A 24,060-nucleotide genomic window follows, 5' to 3' on the forward strand; every position below is an offset into this window, starting at 1 on the left:
ATAGTAAAGTTTTTTCAAGGGTTCCTCTCTGTTGAAAAAGGCTGATCTAGTCACTCAAAATAGGGAAAAAATTGAAACTGTAGTGGAAGACTGCTGAATTCAACGCAATCATTTTATAGTTTAAAAGAAACTTGCTCAGAATTCGAGGATGGCGTTGCGGACGTAACGTGACGCTGTGAGGGTGGGAGGTGCCGGAGCGCTCTATGGCAGCGAGGCAGCGTGTGTGCGGCGGGGATTCGAAAGATGCAGGAATCTGAGGGGATGTCAGAGCCCCGAAGCTAGCCCCGCGCTGCGCAGCGCGACCCTCCGCCAAGACCCAAAAGACCCCTGATGCAATCTGGAAGCAGGCGAACAGACGTCCGATTCCACAGACACGCTGCTCCGGGAGAGAACAGCGGAGGAAGACGGAGGAGGACGGAGCCGAGTGCGGGACGAGAAAAACAAGTCTAGTCGGGTCGGGTGAGACGCTCAGTAGAGCCGAGCAGGGTCGGTTGCTGCACCGACCCCCCCCCCCCCCCCCCTGCCCTCCAGCTATCTAGCCCAGTCTGGGCTGACCCGGTTTGCATACATGTCAAACAGTAAGACAAATGCTGACAACCTGTGGCAGAGATCCATGAGGGAAAATAATTGATTTGTATGTTAATATGACACAGGAAAGATACGGAACCTGAAATTTAAAAAGGAACTGTAATTGATAAGATGGCCATATGGTGAAGCAGGTATTGATGTTCTTTTGTTGCATGAGGAGTAGAAATCTGCATTATTTGAAAAGCGGACACAGAATACAATATCTGCATACCATTGGTGCAGGATCCATAGGAGACTGTGAAATGCTGGTAAATTCTGGTGCTTAAGACGGGGGATACATTGAAAAAAAAAAAGTAGGAAAGCGTCGTTTGGACCCGTGGCCTCTCTTGTTATATGAACATTACTGAGAATAGACCTGTCAGTATATGAGGAACGGGAGGGAGGGAGGAAGATAAACCTCTAAACTCCTAAAAACCTCCAAATATCCCCCTATACACAAGGAGAGCACCCCCCTCTGTCCTTTCTCAGTGCTCTGGTGTTTTCTGCAGATTTTTTTTCTTAGTGTTCCTATTATTTATTTATATTTGTTGCTGTGCTGATGCTGCTTGGTTGCCTACTCGCCTATCTGTGTAGCATTGTTACCTCTCAGAATATCCTAGAAAACCTCCAAATATCCCCCTATACACAAGGAGAGTGCTCCCCTCTGTCCTTTCTCAGTGCTCTGCTGGTTTTTGCAGATTTTCTTTCTTAGTGTTCCTAATACTTATTTATTTGTATCGGTTGCTGTGCTGATGCTGCCCGGCTGCCTACTCGCCTATCTGTGTAGCATTGTTACTTCGTAGAATATCCTTGTAGTAGGGAAGGGGAGGGAGACAGGGGAAGGAGAAGGGCAGGAAGGAAACCCCCCTAAAAAAAAAAAAAAATAATAAAATAATAATAAAAAAAATAAAAATTCGCAAAACTGGGGAAGAGAATAAGGCCCTCCAGCAATAGCAGGATGAATAGAACAACAACGAGGGGTGTTACCTCAAAACCAACTAAAAACAACTCAGGGAACAGTTCTATACAGCAATATATGACGCAGGAAGGGAGTCTCAAAAGCCCAGGGCTTGCAAAAAAGATTGATAAAAAGAAGAACGAAAGCAAAAAAGGAGTAAGTAGCATGGAAAGCTCTAAAGGTGAAATAACAATAGAAAGTGAGCAAGAGCTCCACAATTTGGAAGAGCAAGTCCAAGACATGCAACCGCCTACAAAGGCAGAGATGAACACAATGCTGCTGAGGATGGAAAATGTTATCAGGACAGAAATTAATAAAGTAAGAACGGATCTTGGCGGGCTCCGCGAAAGAGTGGAAGAGACTGAGAAAAAAATAGAGGAACAGGATCAGGAAATAAATTACCTAAAAAAACAAGTAAGGGCGCTGAGCGACAGCCAAAGATTGGCGGCATATAGGATAGAGGACCAGGAGAATCGCAACAGGCGACAGAACCTGAGAATTAGAGCGATAGTAGAAGAAAAGGAGGAAGACCTGAGAACTATCATGAACACAATATTCAACCCTCTGCTTGAGAGGCCTGTACAATCAAAGCCCCTTAAGATAGAGAGAGTCCACCGAGTAGGGAACCCCCAACAGATAGAGAGGTACGGCCCAAGGGATGTTATCGTGCGATTCAGGAATTATGTCGATAAAGCAGAAATCTGGGGAAGACTCAGGGGGAAATCCCTGAGATATAGAGACACTGAGCTACAAATATTCTCCGATTTGTCCAAAGAAACGTTGGCAAGAAGAAGACATTTGAAACCCCTCTTAGACTTAATGCGGGCACATAATATAAAATATCAATGGGGGTTCCCGGCTTGCCTCATAGGCATAAAGGGCAGTAAAACAGCACGACTTAGGTTCCCGGAGGAATTAAATGAATTTTGTCATAAAATGGATTTAACAGCCCCAGAGATGCCGGACTGGGTGGACTGGGTGATTTTCTTATAGCCCCGAGGTTGGAGGGGCTGGATTGGGGGGAGGAGGTGGGGTGGAGAGCTGATGGAGCGCCCTAGAGTACCACCACTAGTGAGGAGCCGTAGGTGAAGGAGAGGAGACAACCTATAGCGGCTCTCAGGCCAGGAATGGGCCAGGATGGGGGAGGGGGGGGAAATGGGGGGGGAGGGGAGGGGGGGATTCGGAGGGAGGAGGGAGGGGGGATGGGAGGGGGGAGTGGGGTGGTGGGGGGAGGCAGAGAGACCATCTGACTGACTTCACAAGAAAATATTCCAAACACTTAAAAAAAAAAAAAGACATATGACAGATGTCAAGTTTCTCTCATATAATGTAAAGGGACTAAATTCCCATACTAAAAGACACAAAATTCTCTGTGAATTAACACAGTATAAAACAGATATTGCTTATCTTCAAGAGACCCATATTACTTTGGAATCCAATATAAAGCTCTACTCAACAGAATACCCGATATGGTATTATGGGGATACAATCTCATCGCGATCCCGGGGGGTTGCTATTGGATTCGCCCGTAGAATCCGATTCGCACTGGTGGATAGACAAACAGATCCGGAGGGGAGATTTCTGTTCCTAAAAATAAAACTGGGAGGAGAGATCTATACCCTAGCTAATGTATACGCCCCCAACGTAAACTCGGTTAAATATATTAGTAAAATCATGAGAAAATTAAAAGAATTTGAAGAGGGCCATGTAGTTTTGATGGGAGATTTCAATTTCTGTATGAGCCCAAGCCTCGATAGTACGTCCTGTGCACAGGGGACAAATCGTGAGCAATTAAAAATACTGATAAAACAAATGACACAAAATCAAATGGTGGATATATGGCGGATCCTCAATCCGAGGGCCCGCGACTACACGTTTTTCTCACCTGTGCATGGGACGTACTCGAGGATCGACTATGCCCTCGTAGACCACAGACTTCTAGAGAAGGTGATAGAAGCAAGGTGTGAGATCATGACGTTATCAGACCACGCCCCTATAACCTTAAAAATAAAAACTTCTATACAAAAAGACACTCCACCAGAATGGAGATTGGATGAGAGTCTGCTGGGGGACGAGGAGGTAGTGGAGAGGATACAGAAAGAGTTGGAATGTTATTTTCAGGAGAACGACAAGGAGGGTATCTCAAGAGCATCCCTTTGGGAGGCCCATAAAGCGTATATAAGGGGAATCTTTATCGTAGAAGGGGCAAGGAAAAACAAAATAAGAACGAGTAAATTAAAAACACTAAGGGAGGAGATATATCGGCTAGAACAGGAACATAAGTCACAGGGGCAAAAGAGGGAGATATTTCATAAGTTGAGTATAAGAAGGGATGAATATAGAGCTCTGGCGGAACAAGAAACTAAGAAACATATAGACCGGACAGAGAGAGAAAGATACGTCTGGGGAAACAAACCTAGTAAAAATTTGGCCAGAATGGTAAGAAAAAAGAAAACTAGGAATTTTATAGAAAAAATCAGAGACAGGAAGGGTGACTTAGTATATGCGACAAATAAAATAGCAGAAGTATTCCGGAGCTACTATGAAGAACTTTACGATATCCAACAAAAGATCAGGTGCCCACGTGAAAAAATGGACAAGAGTAGGGAAATACTACAGTTAGCTAATCTCCCAAAATTAGAAGAAGAGGAGGTAGAAGAGATGGAAGGTTCAATAACGGAACAGGAAATAAGGGAGGCCTTAAAAAACACTCCTAAGGGGAAAAGTCCCGGGCCAGATGGCTTCACATCTGCCTACCTACAAAAGTTCAGTACCATCTTAATCCCCAGACTCTGCCAATACTTCAATGGCCTTGGAACTGACTATGAAATGAGTAGAGAGGCTCTAACAGCAACGATTACTGTGATCAAAAAAGAGGGAAAGGATAATACGACCTGTTCGGGCTATCGACCGATCTCACTCCTAAACGCAGATACGAAACTGTATGCAAAAATCTTAGCGGAAAGAATGAAGGGAGCGATGACAGCCATTATCCACCCAGACCAGGTAGGTTTTATACCTGGGAGGGAGGGAAAGGATAATGGTGTGAGGGCGCTCCTTCTCCTGGAGCAGATCAAAGAAAGTGGGACCCCCGGTCTATTCCTGTCGGTTGATGCTGAGAAAGCTTTCGACAGGGTAGACTGGGGATTCCTGATACAAACCCTAGAATTCATAGGAATAGGTCCTGGGATGATAAGGAGAATAAAAACCCTATATTTCCACCCGTGTGCAAGGATCAAAATTAACGGATCCTTATCCGCCCCTTTTGAGATGAAAAATGGGACTAGGCAAGGATGTCCCCTATCTCCCCTCCTCTTCGTCTTAGCATTGGAACCCCTCCTGGCAATGGTCCGACAAAACCCAGAAATCTATGGGGTAGAAGTAGGCGAAGACGAGCATAAATTGTCAGCCTTTGCTGACGATTTATTATTCTACATAAGCAGCCCAAGAGTCACCCTCCCGAAGTTAATAGATACCTTAAAACAATATGGCGAGGTCTCAAACTTTAAAATGAATACAACAAAAACGGAGATTTTGAATATTAATATCCACAAAGATGAAGAACTATATCTGCGGAAGAAATTTAATTTCTCCTGGCAAAGAGAGATAAAGTATTTGGGTATAAAAATGGCAAATACTTTGAAAAAAATATATAGAATAAATTTTATCCCCCTCCTCGACGAAATTAAAAGAGAAATTAAAACTATATACAATAGACCAATATCGTGGTTTGGGAGGATAAATGTGGTAAAAATGGTACTTATCCCCAAAATTTTGTATAAATTCCAAATGGTCCCAATTTATTTGCCTCCGTCATATATTAAAATAATTAACTCCCTTCTAATGAAATACATATGGAACAATAAAAAACATAGAGTCTCTGCCCAAATCCTAAAACGAACCAAGAAAAAAGGCGGCCTGGCTGTACCTGACATTAGATTATACTACAACGCTTCGGTCCTCACACGGGTCATAGAATGGGCTAAAGAGTCACAGGATAAAAGGTGGATAAGTATTGAATGCAACCTAGCGAGGGCACAGTTAGGGAGATTAATCTGGAACCCCCCACACTATAGAACCCTACACACGTCAACACACGCAATTACACATAACGCTTTAAGGATATGGGATCGACTACACAAACAATTAAAAACTAAATTCAACTCACCCCTTATAGATTTGAAAGAAAACGAATATTTTGCACCTGGGACTAAAGAGGTAGGTGGTAAGTGGATTAAAAATAGAACACAGTTAAAAGACATAACACTAGAGGGCAAAATTATGACCCTTCACGAAATTAGGATTGAAATGGAGGCACTTGGCGAGTGGAGATACCTTCAGTTGGTGTCATTCGTTAAGTGCCTCCCACACCCATTGAGGTCACGAGAGGAGTACACTACATTGGAACAGATGTGCAGTACCGAAAGCTCAAAAGGAAATATCTCCAAAGTATATAAATATTTACAGAAAATAGACGAGTCGGATACGCTAAACTACATACAGAAATGGGAGAGAGACCTAGGAGTTCCAAGGGGGAAGACGACCATAGGGAGAATCCTTAATTTGACTCATACTTCGGCGGTTGATGTAAAAACCGCCGAGATGAACTTCAAGTGTCTGACAGGATGGTACACTACCCCAGATAAAATGGCCAAATTCGGAGTAGGGGAGTCAGAGGAATGTTGGAGAGGATGTGAGGCAAGAGGAACGATGGCCCACCTGTGGTGGGACTGCGTAAAAATTAAAACGTTCTGGGGAAAAGTCTTGGATTTGATAAAAGAGATAACTAAAAAAGAATTGGAAAATAATCCTTGGATAGTCCTCTTTCATGGGGGAGAAACGCCAGTGAACGATTATAGGGGATCACTAATTCCGCATTTGTTGAACTCTGCGAAACGATTGATACCCCTAAAATGGAGAAACCCGGTAAGCCCGCAAATATGGGAGTGGATTGACTCTGTAGAGGGTACTTATAGGAGGGAGAAAGTAAAATACGGTGGCGAAAAGAACAAGGCAGGAAATAAGGAAATCTGGGAAACATGGATTGATTTTAAAAAGTCTCGGAAATACGCAGAAAATATGAGAGAGGAATAAGAATGTAGCAATATAGGAAATAAAAATACTAGGTGGAGTCGGGAGATGGTCTGGGAGGGGTGGGAAGGGTAGTGGGGGGGAGGGAGGGGTGGGAAGGGACTGGGATGGGGTGATGTGCCACGTTATCACGTAATGATAGCATGTTTGATCTCGTATATATGAGGAACGCTCTAGCCCGCTTAAATTGTTAAAGGGCTGAAAGAAGATATGTAAAAAAAAAAAAAAAAAAAAAAAAACAATAAATAAACTACCACAAATGATGCTATACCTGAAATAGAGACGGAATTATGAATAAAATCATGAGCAGGTCTCTTGCTGTGGTTATGTCTGACGTGGAAAAAAAAAAAAAAAAAAAAAAGAAACTTGCTGCAATGCTTCCATGCACATGGCCACATTGTTCTGGATAAGCTCCATTGGAGCAACACCATCAATATGAATGTACAGGTACGTCCTTTTGCCTGCCCGTGCCATGCTGCAGACGTATATCTGCTTGCGGCGGGTGGCAATCGGTTAAACAAACAATAAGTAGACAAAACAGCCCTAAAATGAAAATTGTAGTGATCAGACTGCGTCCTTACAACCAATACATTTAAGCCAATTTCCCACAACACATGATAAAAAAAATGAACATTTTGAACAATAACTTACCTTTAACACTCTCCAGCTCCTTCCTGTAAAAAAAAAAAAAAAAAACACATTTATTTTAACACATTTCAGAACTAGGTACAGATATTATGGCTGCCTGAAAAAACACTGTTGTCACTGTAAGTCCTAATTCAGTGATTAAACATAATGTGGAAAAAGAAAAATTGTGCGCTAGGTCTAAAATAAAAACAAAAAAATTAGCTGCTCCACAAGAATGTGACTAAAATTCAAAAGGACTGGAAATAGGAATGTAGCACTAGGTTCTAAGAGAAATATTGCTATCTCACAAGTACATTGTACCCCACTGGGTTATACAGTGAAAAAATATATATGTGCCAATAAGTCCACATAAAAAAGAAAAAAAAGAGAAAAACATAAATGTAAATTGTCCAGCAAAGAAAGTATAGAGTGACGGTGAAGATAAACGTGTAACCGTGTAGATCATCACATGGGACTTTCTTTCAGGCAGGTAGGAAAAGACTGAATACGCTTACCAGACCAGGTGGATCTACCTGTCAGCGACGGCAGATCATTCAGGCATATGGAATCCCAACGGCAAGTAGGCTCGGCTTGTCTGAAGACTCTGGGTAGTAAAAACCACAGACGTGGCCACTGGACCCGACAGTCCACGGCTGGGGACCCTTGGTAGGTGGTATCCTGGACTTGTGGAAGACTCAGAACTCACAGGGTCACCACACTGTTTTCAGATGGTGTTGAGACAACTTCAGATGGGAGGACCCCTTAAAGGATCAGTGAAGGGCACGATGGAACTCAAAAAACAGTTTACCCATTACCAGCGCCCAATTATATCACGTTCCCGTCATGGGTCAACGCTGTGTTGTTTTATTGTATATTCACATATACAGCCCTGCCAATGCGGGAGGAAGAACAGTCACGTGGGTGTCAATCACCGCGTGGCCCGCCCCTTCCCGATTTTCGCTGGCTTTAAGTGCTCTACCATGTGCACGATTGAGGTCACTTACGGGTACAACGCCATGAGTCATGGCTGCCCTGGGAAGGACTTCTTAGCAGTCATTCTCTATTGGTCTATGGTTGGAGGCTGGGAGCCCAGTAGACCATGTGGTCTGCTCTCCTCCAATGAGTGACCTGCTTTTGGAAACTTGGCAGTTTTCAGTTTAGTTTGGAGTGTTATTCATAAATATTTGTGCAATATGGGGGAGCAAGTAGATTCCCTAGTAGAAGTCCTAGTCGGATGAAACGAATCGTGCTTGGTACACCACTCCCCATATTGTGTTTATTCTGTTACCTGTAATCACTTTTAATGTTTTGTTGGTTTTATTTCATTAAAACCCACATTTTGTGACCTGCACCATTGGAGCACCGTTTTTCTTTCTCCTTCCATGTTCTGACGGATTACTTTTTTGAGTTGTTCTATCGTGCCCTTCACTGATCCTTTAAGGGGTCCACCCATCTGAAGTTGTCTCAACACCATCTGTAAACAGTGTGGTCACCCTGTGAGTTACATTGTTAGTCAGGTTGAAAAAAGACACAAGTCCATCCAGTTCAACCACAAAAAATAAACAAACAAAATAATAAACACAATACAATCCCATACACCCAACTCCATACCCACAGTTGATCGAGAGTTCCGAGTCTTCCACAAGTCCAGGATACCACCTACCAAGGGTCCCCAGCCGTGGACTGTCGGGTCCAGTGGCCACGTCTGTGGTTTTTACTACCCAGAGTCTTCAGACAAACCGAGCCTACTTGCCGTTGGGATTCTATATAACTGAATGATCTGCTGTTGCTGACAGGTAGATCCACCTGGCCGGGAAGCATATTCAGTCTTTTCCTACCTGCCTGAAAGAAAGTCCCATTTGTGATGATCTACACTCTTACACGTTTATCTTCACCGTCACTCCTCACTTTCTTTAATGGACAATTTACATTTATGTTTTTCTCTTTTTTCGTTTTTTATGTGGACTTACTGGCTTAAATATAATACTGATGAACACGGTTAGCAAAGGGAACAAATATAGTACAAAGTACAGGTTGAAGACAGGGAAGGGGCACATGTTAAATACATAGTTTTGCCCCTTTAAAAACTAGCTGGCAGATTTCACTTGCAGAACAAAGACATGACAAAGAGCATTGCAAACTGGAATTATCTCACTTCCTGGCTCTCTGGAGCCTTATTGTAGCTGTTCTAATCCTGTCCACAAAGCTTAAAGTGTTCTATTCTTAAAACAGACATATTGAGTCTTCTTTTATATTAATTTAACAGCCTCAATTCTGTCTATTTTAGGTCTGGATTAAATGAATAGGTAAAAAGCTATTGTGAGGGTACAATATTTTGAGAATAGTTCTATAATTGGATTTTATTGCTGTGAAAGCGCTCATCAGTGTTAACAGCAGAAGTTACAAATTCTTCATCTGTGGTTGGTAGTTTAAACGTTCATCAAGCTGAATTGAAATTAATGCAGACTGAACACATACTAGCAGGTTTATGCAGCAAAATTATGCCAGGACAAAAAAAAAAAAAAAAAGATGCCAGGGGAGATTTTCAGTACCCATAGTTAAAACATCTTTATCGTTGGATCACGGGATAAAGCTGTGCAAATATAGGACGGCTTATATCAAGGATAATGTGCATAACGTTTTGCAACACAAGAATGGAGGCATTGAAAGAAGATTGAGGGACATGACCTTTGAGACACACAGTGCACACCATGGGAAGAATATATATACACCTCATTAATTAGGACAAATATTTACACGCTTTATCTGCACTCTCAGAAAAAAGGAGCATAGAAATATCTGTGATTTACATGTAATCTTTTATTTAAATGGATAATTAGGGCAATGCAAGCCTCTTTAGGGATATGGACATGTATCCATTGTTCACTATAACAGGAATTTAGCCAGTACAAGAAATTAGTTATAAATGACTAATAAAGAACACTTCACATTGGGCAGTCAATAGTAGGTTTTTAAATGTTTTTTCTATGTGTGGTGTAATATTTAATAAACTGTGTATATTTAGGATATAAACAGACATGTGCATACTATGTAAAGATTGTAAAAACTGGACTTTCTGGCCTCAGCTTCAAGTGGATGTAAACCCAATTAATGAAATTTGAGCTGGGCACATATCTGCAATATTTTGTTATCTCTTTTCAAAGAGCCAAGTCCCGTAGCTCTCTACTGACCCGTTCCTCTGTTATCAGCCTGAAAACTCCTGACAAATTCTCGGACACATCAGATAAAAGCAGCCTGAAATTTCTGTCTGGGAAGGTAGCCATAAATAGATTAGCAGGCAGCTGGCCATGTTACAAAACACCTCTGAGAGTCTCTGCCTATGTGTAGAGGGGGTGTGTGCCTTTCCTCCAATCAGCAATTTTAGTAGTCTTGGCTGTGTTAACCAGGAAGAGACAATCTCCCAACATGATCTGAACTTTCTAAACAGTATATAAATGTGAAAACAGCAGATATGGATGTAAAACCTTTGTAGGGAGATTAGTTTCATCTCAGCGTATCATCTGAGGCTGTTCACTTCACTGGGTGTATGTGAACAGCAGAGAGGAGAGGTAGGTAAAGATGCTATGTGTGAGAAACCAGTTTATGCCCTCTCAATGCACCATGATAGCTGTAATCCTGGCACCATGAAACGGTTAGTTGAAAATTAAAGAGATAAGATCATGAGGCTGCATGCACCTCGTTGGATTGAACTCATAGTAAACCAGCTCATGTTATAAAGTAGCTGGAGTTCAGCTTAAGGAATTATACTTTTGACAGCTTAAATAGCTGGAGCAATCCATGTTAAACTTTCTTACTTGGCACTTTTAAGTCCTTCCTGTCCAGGCCAGGCCAATTTTCAGCTTTCAGCACCATCACACTTTGAATGACAACTACGCGGTCATGCAACACTGTACCCATATGACATTTTTATATATTTTTTTCACACAAATAGAGCTTTATTTTGGTGGTATTTAACCGGTTCCGGACCAGCCACCGCAATTATACTGCGGCAGGTTGGATCCCCTGGGCGAAGCGTCGTAGCTGTACGTCGGGGGTGCGTGCACTCACGGCAATCGTATTCCCTTCAGAACCAATCAGTCTCTAGGCCCAGGCCAATGATTTTTGGCCTGGACCTGGTGATCAGTTAGGGCGAATGGGAGACTGTCCCCTGCCTGTAAGTGTAAACACAGGCAGGGGAAATTATGTCATCTCCCTCTCTGGGATTATTTTCCGTTCCAGAGAGAGGACATACAAATGTGAGTTGCACCAACACTACACTGACACAGTACACATAGGCACACTTTTCAAGTGTTCCATTTGCATTTGGAATCTGTTGCTGTCAACTCTCAATATGAGATCCAAAGAGCTGTCATTATCAGTGAAGCAAGCCATCATCAGGCTGAAAAAACAAAACAAACCCATCAAAGAGATAGCAAAAACATTAGGCGTGGCCAAATGAACTGTTTGCAACATCCTTAAAAAGAAAGAATGCACCGGTGAGCTCAGCAACACCAAAAGACCCAGAAGACCACAGAAAAAAAACTGTGGTGGATGGCCGAAGAATTCTTTCCCTGGTGGAGAAAACACCCTTCACAACAGTTGGCCAGATCAAGAACACTCTCCAGGAGGTAGGTGTATGTGTGTCAAAGTCAACAATCAAGAGAAGACTTCACCAGAGTGAATACAGAGGGTTTACCACAAGATGTAAACCATTGGTGAGCCTCAAAAACAGGAAGGCCAGGCTAGAGTTTGCCAAACAACATCTAAAAAAGCCTTCACAGTTCTGGAACAACATCCTATGGACAGATGAGACCAAGATCAACTTGTACCAGAGTGATGGGAAGAGAAGAATATGGAGAAGGAAAGGAACTGCTCATGATCCAAAGCATACCACCTCATCAGTGAAGCATGGTGGTGGTAGTAGCAGGGCGTGGGCATGTATGGCTGCCAATGGAACTGGTTCTCTTTTCATTTATTGATGATGTGACTACTGACAAAAGCAGTAGGATGAATTCTGAAGTGTTTCAGGCAATATTATCTGCTCATATTTAGCCAAATGCTTCAGAACTCATTGGACCGCTCTTAACAGTGCAGATGGACAATGACCCAAAGCCTACTACGAAAGCAACCAAAGAGTTTAAGGGAACGAAGTGGAAAGTTATGCAATGGCCAAGTCAATCACCTGACCTGAATCCGACTAAGCATGCATTTCACTGTGATAGGTAGTGAGGTGTGAAATCAAACATTTACGCCCTTAGAAATCCTGAAGACGGTGCTTGGTTTTCAGGGTCCTGTACGCTAGGCTCCCAAAAAGTCTCACACATGTGGTATCCCCATACTCAGGAGAAGCAGCACAATGTATCAGGCATCATTCTGGAATAATCGCTCAAAGTCCAGCAACACACCAGTCCTTGTTGGACATACATTGTAATGTTCTTTTTTCCATGCAGCCTGTGGGCTGAACAAAATAGATTGATCAGTGGGTATGCCCACCATTAGAATACGGCCCTTTATCCACCCACTTCTAATGATGGGCATACATGCACCATATTTTTTATTTATTTTTAACTGCGGTGGTGAAATCCCCGCCGGAGTCGCTGATTTACGTATAGTGGGAGCAGACGATGTTGCTGTCAAGATAAATAAATCAGTGCTGCAGCTGAATGGCATACCTGCCAAGCAAATGATTATTAACAACAACACAAAAGCAACATTACAGTAGAACAGTAAGACATACCATACCTGCAAAGCAAATACATTTATTTTTTATTTTTACTATGTTTTATTGTAACTCAATCTGTGTTTAAAAAATATATGCCAAAGCATGAGGGCAATCCGCCCATAATGTTAGGGGCAAATCACCCCTCCACTCCTGCCCCCATGCTTTGGCATATATGTTCTTTTTTTCTTTTTTATGTGATGGTGAAAACACCTTCTACACTGCTGGATTGGCCGATTTAAGTATCGTGGGAGCAAACACTGTTGCTGTCAAGATAAATAAATCATTGCTGCAGCTGTATGGCATACCTGAAAACAAAAAAAAAAAACAGTTGACAATAAAACACAGTAAACAGTAAAGTATAAAAAATAATTACATTCCTGAAAAGCAAACATGATAAAACATAGTAACAAGAAAACATAGCAGTTAAAAAACAGTAAAACAGAGCAGTATAGAGAGAGGACAATAGAAAGAGAAAGAATAAAATGATAACTATTTTTGCCTTTTAAATTTTTAGTTTTTTGACACTTATTTGCAACTGTGCAGTGCTGTACCCTATGCTAATACTCCACTAATGCATGGTAGCGTTCAAACCATTCACCAGGATGAGTTACAAAAATAGCGGGTATCACGCCTAATTCCGCTCTTGCTACAGACAAGACATCTTCTTTGGGATGATAGATTGGTAGGGGTACAAGGGAGGACATACGGAAAATACCTGCCATACAGCCGGCTCACTGCATTGACATTGGGAAGTTGGGCCACAGCACCGTCTGGAAACAGAAGGGCTGTGATGATCTCTTCCTGGAATTTAAGGAAGGATCCAGTTCGTCCTGAAGCTTTGTATAGCACATAAGCGTTCAGCAGAGCCAATTGAAATAAGTATACAGACACTTTTTTGTACCAGCGTCTGGCCTTACGGGGAAATAAGTATAGCGCCAACAACTGGTCCTTGAGGTCCACCCCTCCCATGTTAAAGGTTATATTCGTGGACACAGAGGGGTTTGTCCCCGCCTGATTCATCACAGCGCAGAACTGGAGGGCTCAGTCTGACAATTTAAGTGTACCCTAATGTGCTAGTATGCTGTGCATACTTGTACATTGTGGCATAACCTACCTCAGGGCCTCTAAAAAGTAGTAATATTAGTAAAGTTTACTACCGTTTTAATATCACAGGATCCCAGGAGCCTTTCATGGGGCCCCCTACTGACCCAGTGGCCCTTGGGCAGTGCATAGTTGCAAACATTTCAAAAATAAGTGCTATATTTAGAGTAGCTGAGATCCCCTATGTTCCTCTATACATCACAGTAGTAAATCACAAATGAAACGAGTACTAATAATGGGGCAGAACAAATATGAGGACTGAGATTTAAAAAAAAAAAACTTCTAAAACAAAATGTCTAACAGAACTAATAAAAAGTGTGCCCATTCTAGAGGTGGTAGCATTGAGGATATTCAGGATAATTTTAAAGAACTCTTTTTGTGGGTGAGAGGCATAGGGGAGGAGTATGGACGGTATAAAAGTGGGAAGTATGTGCAGGTGAGGGAGAGGAATGTGGAGGGTCTAACAGTGGGCACTATGTACAGGAGAGGAGTGTGGAGGGTATGGCAGAGGGCACTATGTACAGGAGAGGAGTGTGAAGGGTATGACAGTGTGCATTATGTACAGGAGAGGAGTGTGGAGGGTACAACAGCGGGCACTATGTACAGGAGAGGAGTGTGTAGGGTATGACAGCAGACACTATATATAGCAGAGAGGTGTGGAGGGTATGACAGTGAGCAGTATGTACAGGTGAGGAGGATGAAGGAATCTGGGAAGGAAAAATGTTAAGGTTTGTGGAAGGATGTTTAGGGACTGAAACTATGCCAATTAAGCAGAGACCAGCCATAGTCGATCTATGTATGGGCTAGCTGGTTTTACACAAGTCACCCTATTACCGACTTGAGTACAACCAGCCTGTCAAACCTACCCAAAACAATTGGTGCTGCCAGCTATACTTGGTAACACTGATCATTGTATTCACTGGCAAAACACAACACCACTGCAGGAGTGATTCCCCCCATCCACCGGTCAGCAGGTGAGAGGGTGTGTGGGCACAGGCTGGGGAGAGATACTAGTCAGTGGCTGGTAGTATCAGAGCCAGATACACACAGGTTACATAAGCTACGCTCGTTAGAGCGAGAGCAATAATTCTAGCTCTAGACCTCCTCTGTAATTCTAAACTTGTAACCTGTAAAAAAATTAAAAGCATTGCTTAGTATACAAAACAAAAATCATGCTAACTTTAGTGTTTTTTTTTTTTTTTAAGAATTAAACAGTTTCTTTTAAAAAAAAACACGTTTGAAAAATTGCTGCGGAAATACTGTGTAACATAAAAAGTTGCAAAGACCACCATTTTATTCCATAGGGTGTCTGCTAAAACAATATATAAATGTTTGAGGATTCCGAGTAATTTGCTAGCAAGTAAAAAAAAAAAAAAAAAAGATAATTTTTACATGTAGGAGAGAAGTGTTAGAATTGGCCTGGGTGGTAAGGGGTTAATTACCATAAGTAATATATAAATAATTATTATAAGCACGGTGAGCTCATCCTCTCAGTCTGATGCAGAGTGCGTCAGCTCGTATTTATACTGGCCGCTCTGTATGTAGCTTCTGACAGGCTGCGCAAGCAGCCCCGTATCTCAGGAACCATAAATGATAGGAGCCCCATTTTAACCAGTGGTGGGGTGGGTCTTCAGCTACATCATAGATATGTTTGAAGTGAGTTTAACACCCAAATATGGAAGAGAACCTGTACACCAGTTGAAAGAAAAATAGCTGTGACGTCCAAACAACATCAGGGAGATTGATGTTAAGTGTTCATCTGGACTTACTTTGGTGGTCAGAAATGTCTCAAAACTCAGTTAAGAGTTTAAGGCGGTTAAGCAAGGTCTTCGTTAGAAATGTGATAAACTTCAACAAGTCGTTTGCAAAGAAAGCTCAATTATGCTCCATTTGGGAGCTCTGAATACCTTGAATGTCTGGGGTGGATCTGAGCACTATCACCAAAGTCTCAAATCACAATCATAAATAGTAATGGTGACAGGAGGCAACCCTAACAGACGTATGTGGGTTAGGGTAAATTTTAAGCTGTGTATAGCAATATAGGCGGTGGGGTTGGAATATAAGGCCTGTAAGAGGGTCAGAAATTTAGGCCCAAAGTTCCAATTCTGAAGGGTGTGGAAGAGAAAGAGCCAGGTTGAAGGCTTTCTGAAGATCCTAGATAAAAGCATCCCATAACCACATACATTTTTGATGAATTTCCTTGCACTTATTAACCTACTGTATATTTTAAATTGGTTCATACCAACACAGTGAATAAAAGTGAAACAAGAAGACATGCTTGATACATATTCAGTTTGCCAACATGTATTTTGCAATGCAAGTCAATTGAAAAGGATCCTTAACATTGTGGGTGAAAAACAGGTCTAAAATATATATGAACCTGGGGTGAATACAGCTTTACACAGCTGAAGGAAAAATTTGACTTGTAAGTTTAAAATATATATTTTTTTCTATGCAAAGTCCACTTTAGGAAGCAGCATGTACACAAATAGCACTGGGACACTGTCGCTGCCTTCTACAGCCATTGAGGTTATGAGGCTTTTGGAGGCTGAACATCCATTGATGGTTATACTTTGTGCTTTACAAAAAAAAACACAACACATTTACAGAAATGGCAAGACTTCCTGTAAGATGCTTTAGTATCCTAAACCACATTTTTTTTTTTTAAACCAGTTATTTTTTTATGAAAATTCAAAAAGTATATCAAACACCTTGCAAAAGTATAGAAGATAAGCTATTAAAAATATGTAAAGTATGTCTAAAAATTTCATGAATTAAAGTGGATGTAAAACCCGATTTTTTTTTTTTTTTTTTTGATGTCACAATGTACAGTATAAGATTTCCTATCATCTGTGCCCAGTCTTGCAACACAGAGTTAATCCAACTCTGAGCAATTCTCTTTTATTGTTCAGTAAAATAAAACGGACTTACAGAGAAAAACCCTAGTCCGTTCCGCCTCGTTGCTGTGAGTGACAGGTTATTTACATATCTCATGCACTAGCCTGGAGACAGGCATTATTTTTCAATTCCCACCCCTTTTCTGAAGTCATGTGGTTACTTTTCTGTATTTTGGCTGGATGTTAGTGATCATAGCAGAATTTAGTGTAAGGAATACATAGTAAAAAATGCATGTTGACAAGGGGAGTGTAGAGGAGGTCTACTGATATCACAACTCCACCCACAGAGCTCCAGACAACAGATCCACCCACAGAATCTGCAGTTTTTCAGTTCTTATAACAGACAGAGGGGAGACATTTGTCAGGTAAGGATACATGCAGGAGGCATGTATATCCTTATTAATCAGCACTATGGCAGTAGTTTTAGAAAGGATAAGAGTGGGTTTACATCCATTTTAAGGTTGTTTAATGTTTACAAACTGCCTTGCATTTGCAAGTGCATGCTGAAGATAAATTAAATAAACTGCTTCTGACTTACTAACTGATACAACAGCCATCTGGGATATGTTATATATTATCGGTGTGCGTTATGTTCGGTTTAATTAGAGCAATACCTGCTTAGACTTTATTTGGCAAGAAACACTCTGTATGCCAAGTTACAAAAATCGTAGCTTTAGGCTCCATTCACACCTAGGCGTTTTAACGCCTGAAGCGCGACGCTACAATACGACAGAGGGTCGAAATGACATTATTCTCTATGGAGACTGTTCACATCTCAACGCCGAACGCTGAAACGACGATCGCCTGAAGCTCAAACAAGTCCCGGACCCTTTTTTGTCGCGCGTATCGGGCGGTTTGGGCGTATTTGAGCGTTTCCATTCCCCATAGAAAGTAATGGAAACGCTCGATTCAAGCGACTTGCGCGACAACGGGCGTTGCGTCGCTTAAATCAATAGAACTTGTCGCCCAGGCAGAAGATTAAAAAAAATCTACCAACATAGCAACAAGTGATGAAAAGATGATAATTTTTCCTATTGGCCACAATAAAAAACGTCGAAGTACAAAAACGTCGGACAACGCTGTATGCAAACGCGCAAATAAGCATGAATACGCGCGACAAAACGCCAAAAAAAAACGCCAAAAAAAACGACCAAACGACCGACGCTCAGGTGTGAATGTAGCCTTAGGGCTCATTTACACTTGCTGCAACGAACACACATTAAAGCACCTATCGCTTCAACAGGCTATTTTACATGCATTTTTGAGGCTTCAGTGGTGCTTTGACGATGCTTCAGTGATGCTTTTTTGAAGCTTTAATGAAGCTTGGCAAATGTTCTGTGTGTGTGTGTTGATTTTTGATTCGTTTTAAAGGTGCCCAGTAAAACCCCAGCTTAGTAGTAGCCTACTTAGCAGATCCCCAGCTCAGTAGTACCCCCAGCTCTGCTGATACCCCACTCAGTAGTAACCCCCAGCTTTGCTGATCCCCCACTCAGTAGTAACCCCCAGCTCTGCTGATCCTTTGGCTTGCTGATTCTGCTCTCTCTGGTCCCTGCTCACTACCCGCTTCATTGCTCCCACACTGTGCACCACGTGTGACATTGTCAGTGTCTCCTGCTCCAATTCCCCATCTCTGCTGATCCTCTGCTGCTCATTCCTCTCTCTTCAGGCCCCGCTCACCTTTCGCTATAGCGTTCCCATGTTGCATACCACTCAAAATGCTCAAAATTGCAGCCTCACCGTGCCCATAAAATGCAGCCACTGTGCCATCAATTGTCACCACTGTGCCATGCCATCAAATGCAGTCACTGTGCAATGCCATCAAATGCAGCCACTGTGGCATCAATTGTCACCACTGTGCCATGCCATCAAACGCAGCCACTGTGCCATCAATTGTCACCACTGTGCCATGCCATCAAACGCAGCCACTGTGCCATCAATTATCACCACTGTGCCATGCCATCAAATGCAGTCACTATGCCATCAATTCGCACCACTGTGCCATGCCATCAAACACAGTCACTGTGCCATGCCATCAAACGCAGCCACTGTGCCATCAATTGTCACCACTGTGCCATGCCATCAAATGCAGCCACTGTGCCATCAATTATCACCACTGTGCCATGCCATCAATTCGCACCACTGTGCCATGCCATCAAATGCAGTCACTGTGCCATGCCATCAAACGCAGTCACTGTGCCATGCCATCAAACGCAGTCACTGTGCCATCAATTGTCACCACTGTGCCATGCCATCAAACGCAGCCAATGTGCCCCTCAATTGTCGCCACTGTGCCCATTGTTGACACTGTGCCTGTCACTGTGCCCTTTAATTGTTGCCACTGTGCCCATTGATGCCACTGTGCCCTTTGTCGCCACTGTGCCCATTGATGCCACTATGCCCTTTGTCGCCACTGTGCCCATTGTCGCCGCTGTGCCCTGTAAAATGCACTTACCTTTCTCCTTCCACGTCCCTCGATGTCTTCTCCCGCCTTGGTGACGCTTCAGCCAATCAGGTTACCGATAACCAGAATCAGTGAACCTGATTGGCTGAGACGGCCGTCAGTCTTATCCAAGGAACGCACCCCCCGTACGTTCCAAGGATAAGCATCCGGGAGACGAGGGCTGTACTCGGAAAGCCTATCAGTGCACTTCTGCACAGCCAACCAGCTGCCGTTATTCAGGTGGTCGGCGCTCAAGTTCCCGGCCATCTGAATAGACCAGCGGCAGCTGGCAACAATAACATACATTCATGCAATGCATGAATGTATGTTATTTCAGTGGCGGTGCGGAGCCAGAGGGGGCATCGCTCCAGCACCCTCTATAGACGGACCGCCACTGATACCACTTGTGTTGTCTGCTAGCTGCTCCACTCCAGTCAGGACCCCACTCACCTTCCTGCCCCTCCACGCTGCACACTAGATGTGACATCTGCACCAGACACTTCCAGAATATATACACTTGAACCTGGAAGTGACTGTTCATGACGTCTTTCCAGTTTTCTTGTTAGTGTGCATCCTGGGATATCTCTTACCTGCAATACCTACAAAACAAAGCAAAGCTGAAGCTACATAAAAGCCTCTCAAAAAGCCACTATTCGAAGTAAGGAAAACAGGTCGTGGAGCCGTGCGGCTTCACTGCCTGTTTCCTACTGCGCATTCATGAGTCGCGGGGCGCTTTAATTGCCGTCTGTCTTCTGGGACACACACAAGTCCCATAAGACAGCGCACCCACATGTCCCAGAAGACAACGCAAGGAGGAGTAGAATGAATGAAGTACAGTGCTTATATATTTATTTAGTTACAGTGAGGTTTTGGAACATTTACCCTTCGCGCCAGCAGCTACCATCTTTCTACTGAAAAGCGACTTTCTATATCTGTAGATGCTTTGACTGGCATTCAGAGCGCTTTAAAAAGTGTCTCTAATGCCACATTTTGAAGCAAGTGTAAATGAGCCCTTAGCAAAAAAAAATCTCTGTGGGCTGCCTGTTTGCCGGAGAAGACTATAACACTAGACATTAGAAACTAGACAACATCCTAAAACTTAAATAAAAAAGCAGGAAAGATAATTGATGCCAACACTTGTCACAAACAATGACTTCTAGACACATCTTGACCATCTACAGTCTGGTCATGATACAAATACTAACCTTTTCTTTTTCTTGTAGTTCTCTAGTTGCATATACTGTACGTGTTGACACCTCCGAAACTCACACTGTTCACACAGGTCCTCCAGCTCTGACAGACATCGCTCTACATCTCCAAAACTTTGTTCTAGCAAAGCTGTTCCAAACAGTGGCAGAAATACACAGTTACAAAGACATCCAGGATAAAAAAATAAAATATACATTTTCATACGAAATAATGAATGTTGAAAAGAATCAGTAATATAAATATGGATAAATAAACTTGTTCACATTAAAATTGATCCAAATTGTACTTTAACTAAAGGTGGGTGTACACTGTTAGTTGGAGTTTGCCCAAGCCCTGCTTGCATCTGTGCACAGGACCACTTACTCACCTGAACCCTTGTTGTCCACTGAGCTGAAGTCCCATTATGTCAACCATTCATTTGTTTATTACTGAAACATCCCAAAACAGTAGTTTACAGATTTCATTTTATGAAATTATATGGCTTATTAAAGCATTAGTTTACTTTAATTTTGTAAAATGTAAAGTTTTAGGTTCATTGAGAGTTTTGATCTTCAGTGTTTTGACAGTAAGAGAGTAAAAAAAAAAAATTAAAAACATATTGAACGCTTCATGAATATGCTTCCAATCCTTGCACAAATGCCCAACTTAATATGTGCTGTCAAAGTAAGCACTTGTTTCCCCTTTAACTAAAGGAGGTAGTGTTCTACTTGAATGCTTCCTGGGTGGCCTTATCCTTTATCCCTGTGGCACTACAAGTGTCAGCAAAATGACTACCAGCAATGAAGTCGGTATACAGTGTTCATTAAACTCCTTCTGTATTGCAGTGTCTTAGGTTTCCTGCTAATGTACAAAAGCACTGTCACCAAATCCTGCGGTCAAGCCTCAACCGAAATGTCCTGGGAGACCCAACTGGTTACCTCAAGTGGAACGCTTCACCACCGGTGCAGATTAGGGATCGACCGATATCGATATTTCGGCAACCTCTCCTACCGATAGCCAGTATAATATTTTTTACATTGAAAGTTTTCAGAACACCCATATTATTCAAAAATCATGTATAAACTGAACATGTTAATGAAAAAGTTATAGCGTCTACAAAATAGGATTTTGTTGGCATTTTTATAATTATATATATATATATATATATATATATATATATATATATATATATATATATATATATATATATATATATATATATATATATATTTGTTTTACTAGTAATGGCGGAGATCAGTGATTTTTATCATGTGGCGGACACATTGGACACTTTTGACGCCATTTTGGGACCATTCACATTTACACAGCGATCAGTGCTTAGAAAAATGCACGATTACTGTATGTGACTGGCAGGGAAGGGGTTAACCACTAGGAGGCTAGGAATGGGTTAAGTGTGTCCTAGGGAGTGACTCTAACTGTGTGGGGGCTGGGCTTACTGTGACACGACACCGATCGCTGCTCCCGATTACAGGGAGCAGACGATCAGTGTCCTGTAACTAGGTAGAATAGGGAGATGCTTTGAGGCATCCCCCTGTTCTGCAGCTCGCGGGACACCGGCGGACATAAAGTCCACAGGTTCCATGGGCAAGGTCACGGAGGTCGCGGCAGGGGTGAGAAATTTAAAGTGACGTAAATATACATTACTTTGCGCAGCTGTGCCATTCTGCCAACATAAAAGTACAGGCGGCGGTTGACAAGTGGTTAAAAATTAAACATTAAGGGCTCGTTCTTCACACCATACCTGCATTAAAAATGATGGGAAGAGAAAAACACAGATTTCAAAACTGGCATCTCTGTCTGCAGTGCACCATGGTGTGGTGAACGAGGTCTAAAAGTATCCTGGGAAAAATAAAGTGCTTGAAAAACAACTTCCTAAATGGCTTCCCAAAACATAGAAAAAGTATAACTGACTGTAATGCCCTGTACACACGATCGGTTCATTCGATGAAAACGGACCAATGGATTTTTTCATCAGATATCCGATGAAGCGGACTTTCATCAGTCTTGCCTACACACCATCAGTTAAAAAAACGTTTGTGTCAGAACGTGGTGACGTAAAATACTACGACGTGCTGAGAAAAATGAAGTTCAGTGCTTCGGAGCATGCGTCGACTTGATTCTGAGCATGCGTGGATTTTTGACCGATGGACTTGCCCACAGACGATGGTTTTTTTCGATTGTTTTTTCAACCATCAGATACATTTTAAAACAGGTTCTAAGTTTTTTCACTGATGGGAAAAAAAAACGATGGGACTCGCGCATGCGCAGTAGGAATTGGGCAGTGAAGCCGTAAGGCTTTACTGCCTGTTTCCCCTAGTGTGAATGGCAGCGCCGAACCTGCATCGATTGTGGGATCGGCATCGGGGGGCCATCAGCGCGGGCAAGTAGGACAGGTAAGTGTCCTTATTAAAAGTCAGCAGCTACACTGTTAGTACCTGCTGACTTTAAAAAAAAAAATTTGCGGGTGGAATCCCGCTTTAAGTAGAGTAATATTATAGTGCAGAAAGCATAACATTTCAACATGTTCACCTGTTAAACGGGTTCTGTTTTTTTTTTTCAAATATTGCTGACACTTCACTAAAAACACACTCACTTGGTACAGATGGAGGAGCAGAGAGGTATCTTCTAGCATGAGAGGCAATTCTTTTGAAGCACGACTCATTTTCTTTCCACCACTGAAGAGGATCACCACTTCTTTCAATTACTGGATGCTTCAAGTAGAGATGAAGTTCATTATCCAGGCTAATTGATGCACATTCAGAAGAATCCTCCACGTGAGGCCCCAATAACATGCTAAACATGGCATCAATTTGACCACGATGAATATTCTCTTTTGCTCGTTGTCTTTTTTTTTTACGTTTGTTTTTGCAGCATCCTGTATTGCCACATTAGTAACATGCTCTTCACTTGACCTTTTGGCAGGAACCTCCAGCAGCTCTTGTTGATCTTCTGTCAGCCATTGTTTTGCCTTGGCTAATATGTCATCAAAAGAGAAAGCATTATGTTTGTATCAAGGATCCAAAAGAAATGCCAGCACAACATTTTCATTCTCTTCATGTTTCTCAAAGCGTTTGGTGAGGCTGTCCCTCATGACCTACCTTAATGTTTTATTGCCACGTGTTTTGGGTCTTTCATGCTCTCGAAAAAGCAAAGAAAATGGCTGGCACCCTACTGTGGGTGGGCTTGCTGGCTGGCACTCTGCTGTGGGTGGGTTGGCTGGCACCCTGCTGGTGATTGCTACAATGGCTGGCACCTTGATGGGGGTGGCTGCTGGCTGGCACCTTGATGGGGGTGGCTGCTGGCTGGCACCTTGATGGGGGTGGCTGGGTGGCTGCTGGCTGGCCTGGCACCTTGATGGGGGTGGGTTTCTGCTGGCTGGCATGTCCGTCTGAGTGTCGATTCAAGGCAAGGGAGGCCGTCAAACTCGATAGACCCAGTGCGCGGAGAT

At 42.5% G+C, this 24,060-nt stretch overlaps 1 protein-coding gene across 1 annotated transcript in view; it reads right to left on the bottom strand.

Annotated features, from left to right (window-relative positions):
• Window positions 1-24,060, bottom strand: part of DTNBP1 (dystrobrevin binding protein 1) — a 231,658-nt gene that overhangs the window by 148,454 nt on the left and 59,144 nt on the right. Inside the window, exons 6-7 of the mRNA XM_040353753.1 lie at window positions 20,609-20,741; window positions 7,268-7,290 (exon numbers count right to left, since the gene is read on the bottom strand). Of these exons, the coding sequence (XP_040209687.1) occupies window positions 7,268-7,290; window positions 20,609-20,741 (156 nt within the window). The remainder of the gene's footprint in view (window positions 1-7,267; window positions 7,291-20,608; window positions 20,742-24,060) is intronic.

Source organism: Rana temporaria, chromosome 5, assembly GCF_905171775.1.
Source record: "Rana temporaria chromosome 5, aRanTem1.1, whole genome shotgun sequence".
Classification (NCBI taxonomy): Eukaryota; Metazoa; Chordata; class Amphibia; order Anura; family Ranidae; genus Rana; species Rana temporaria.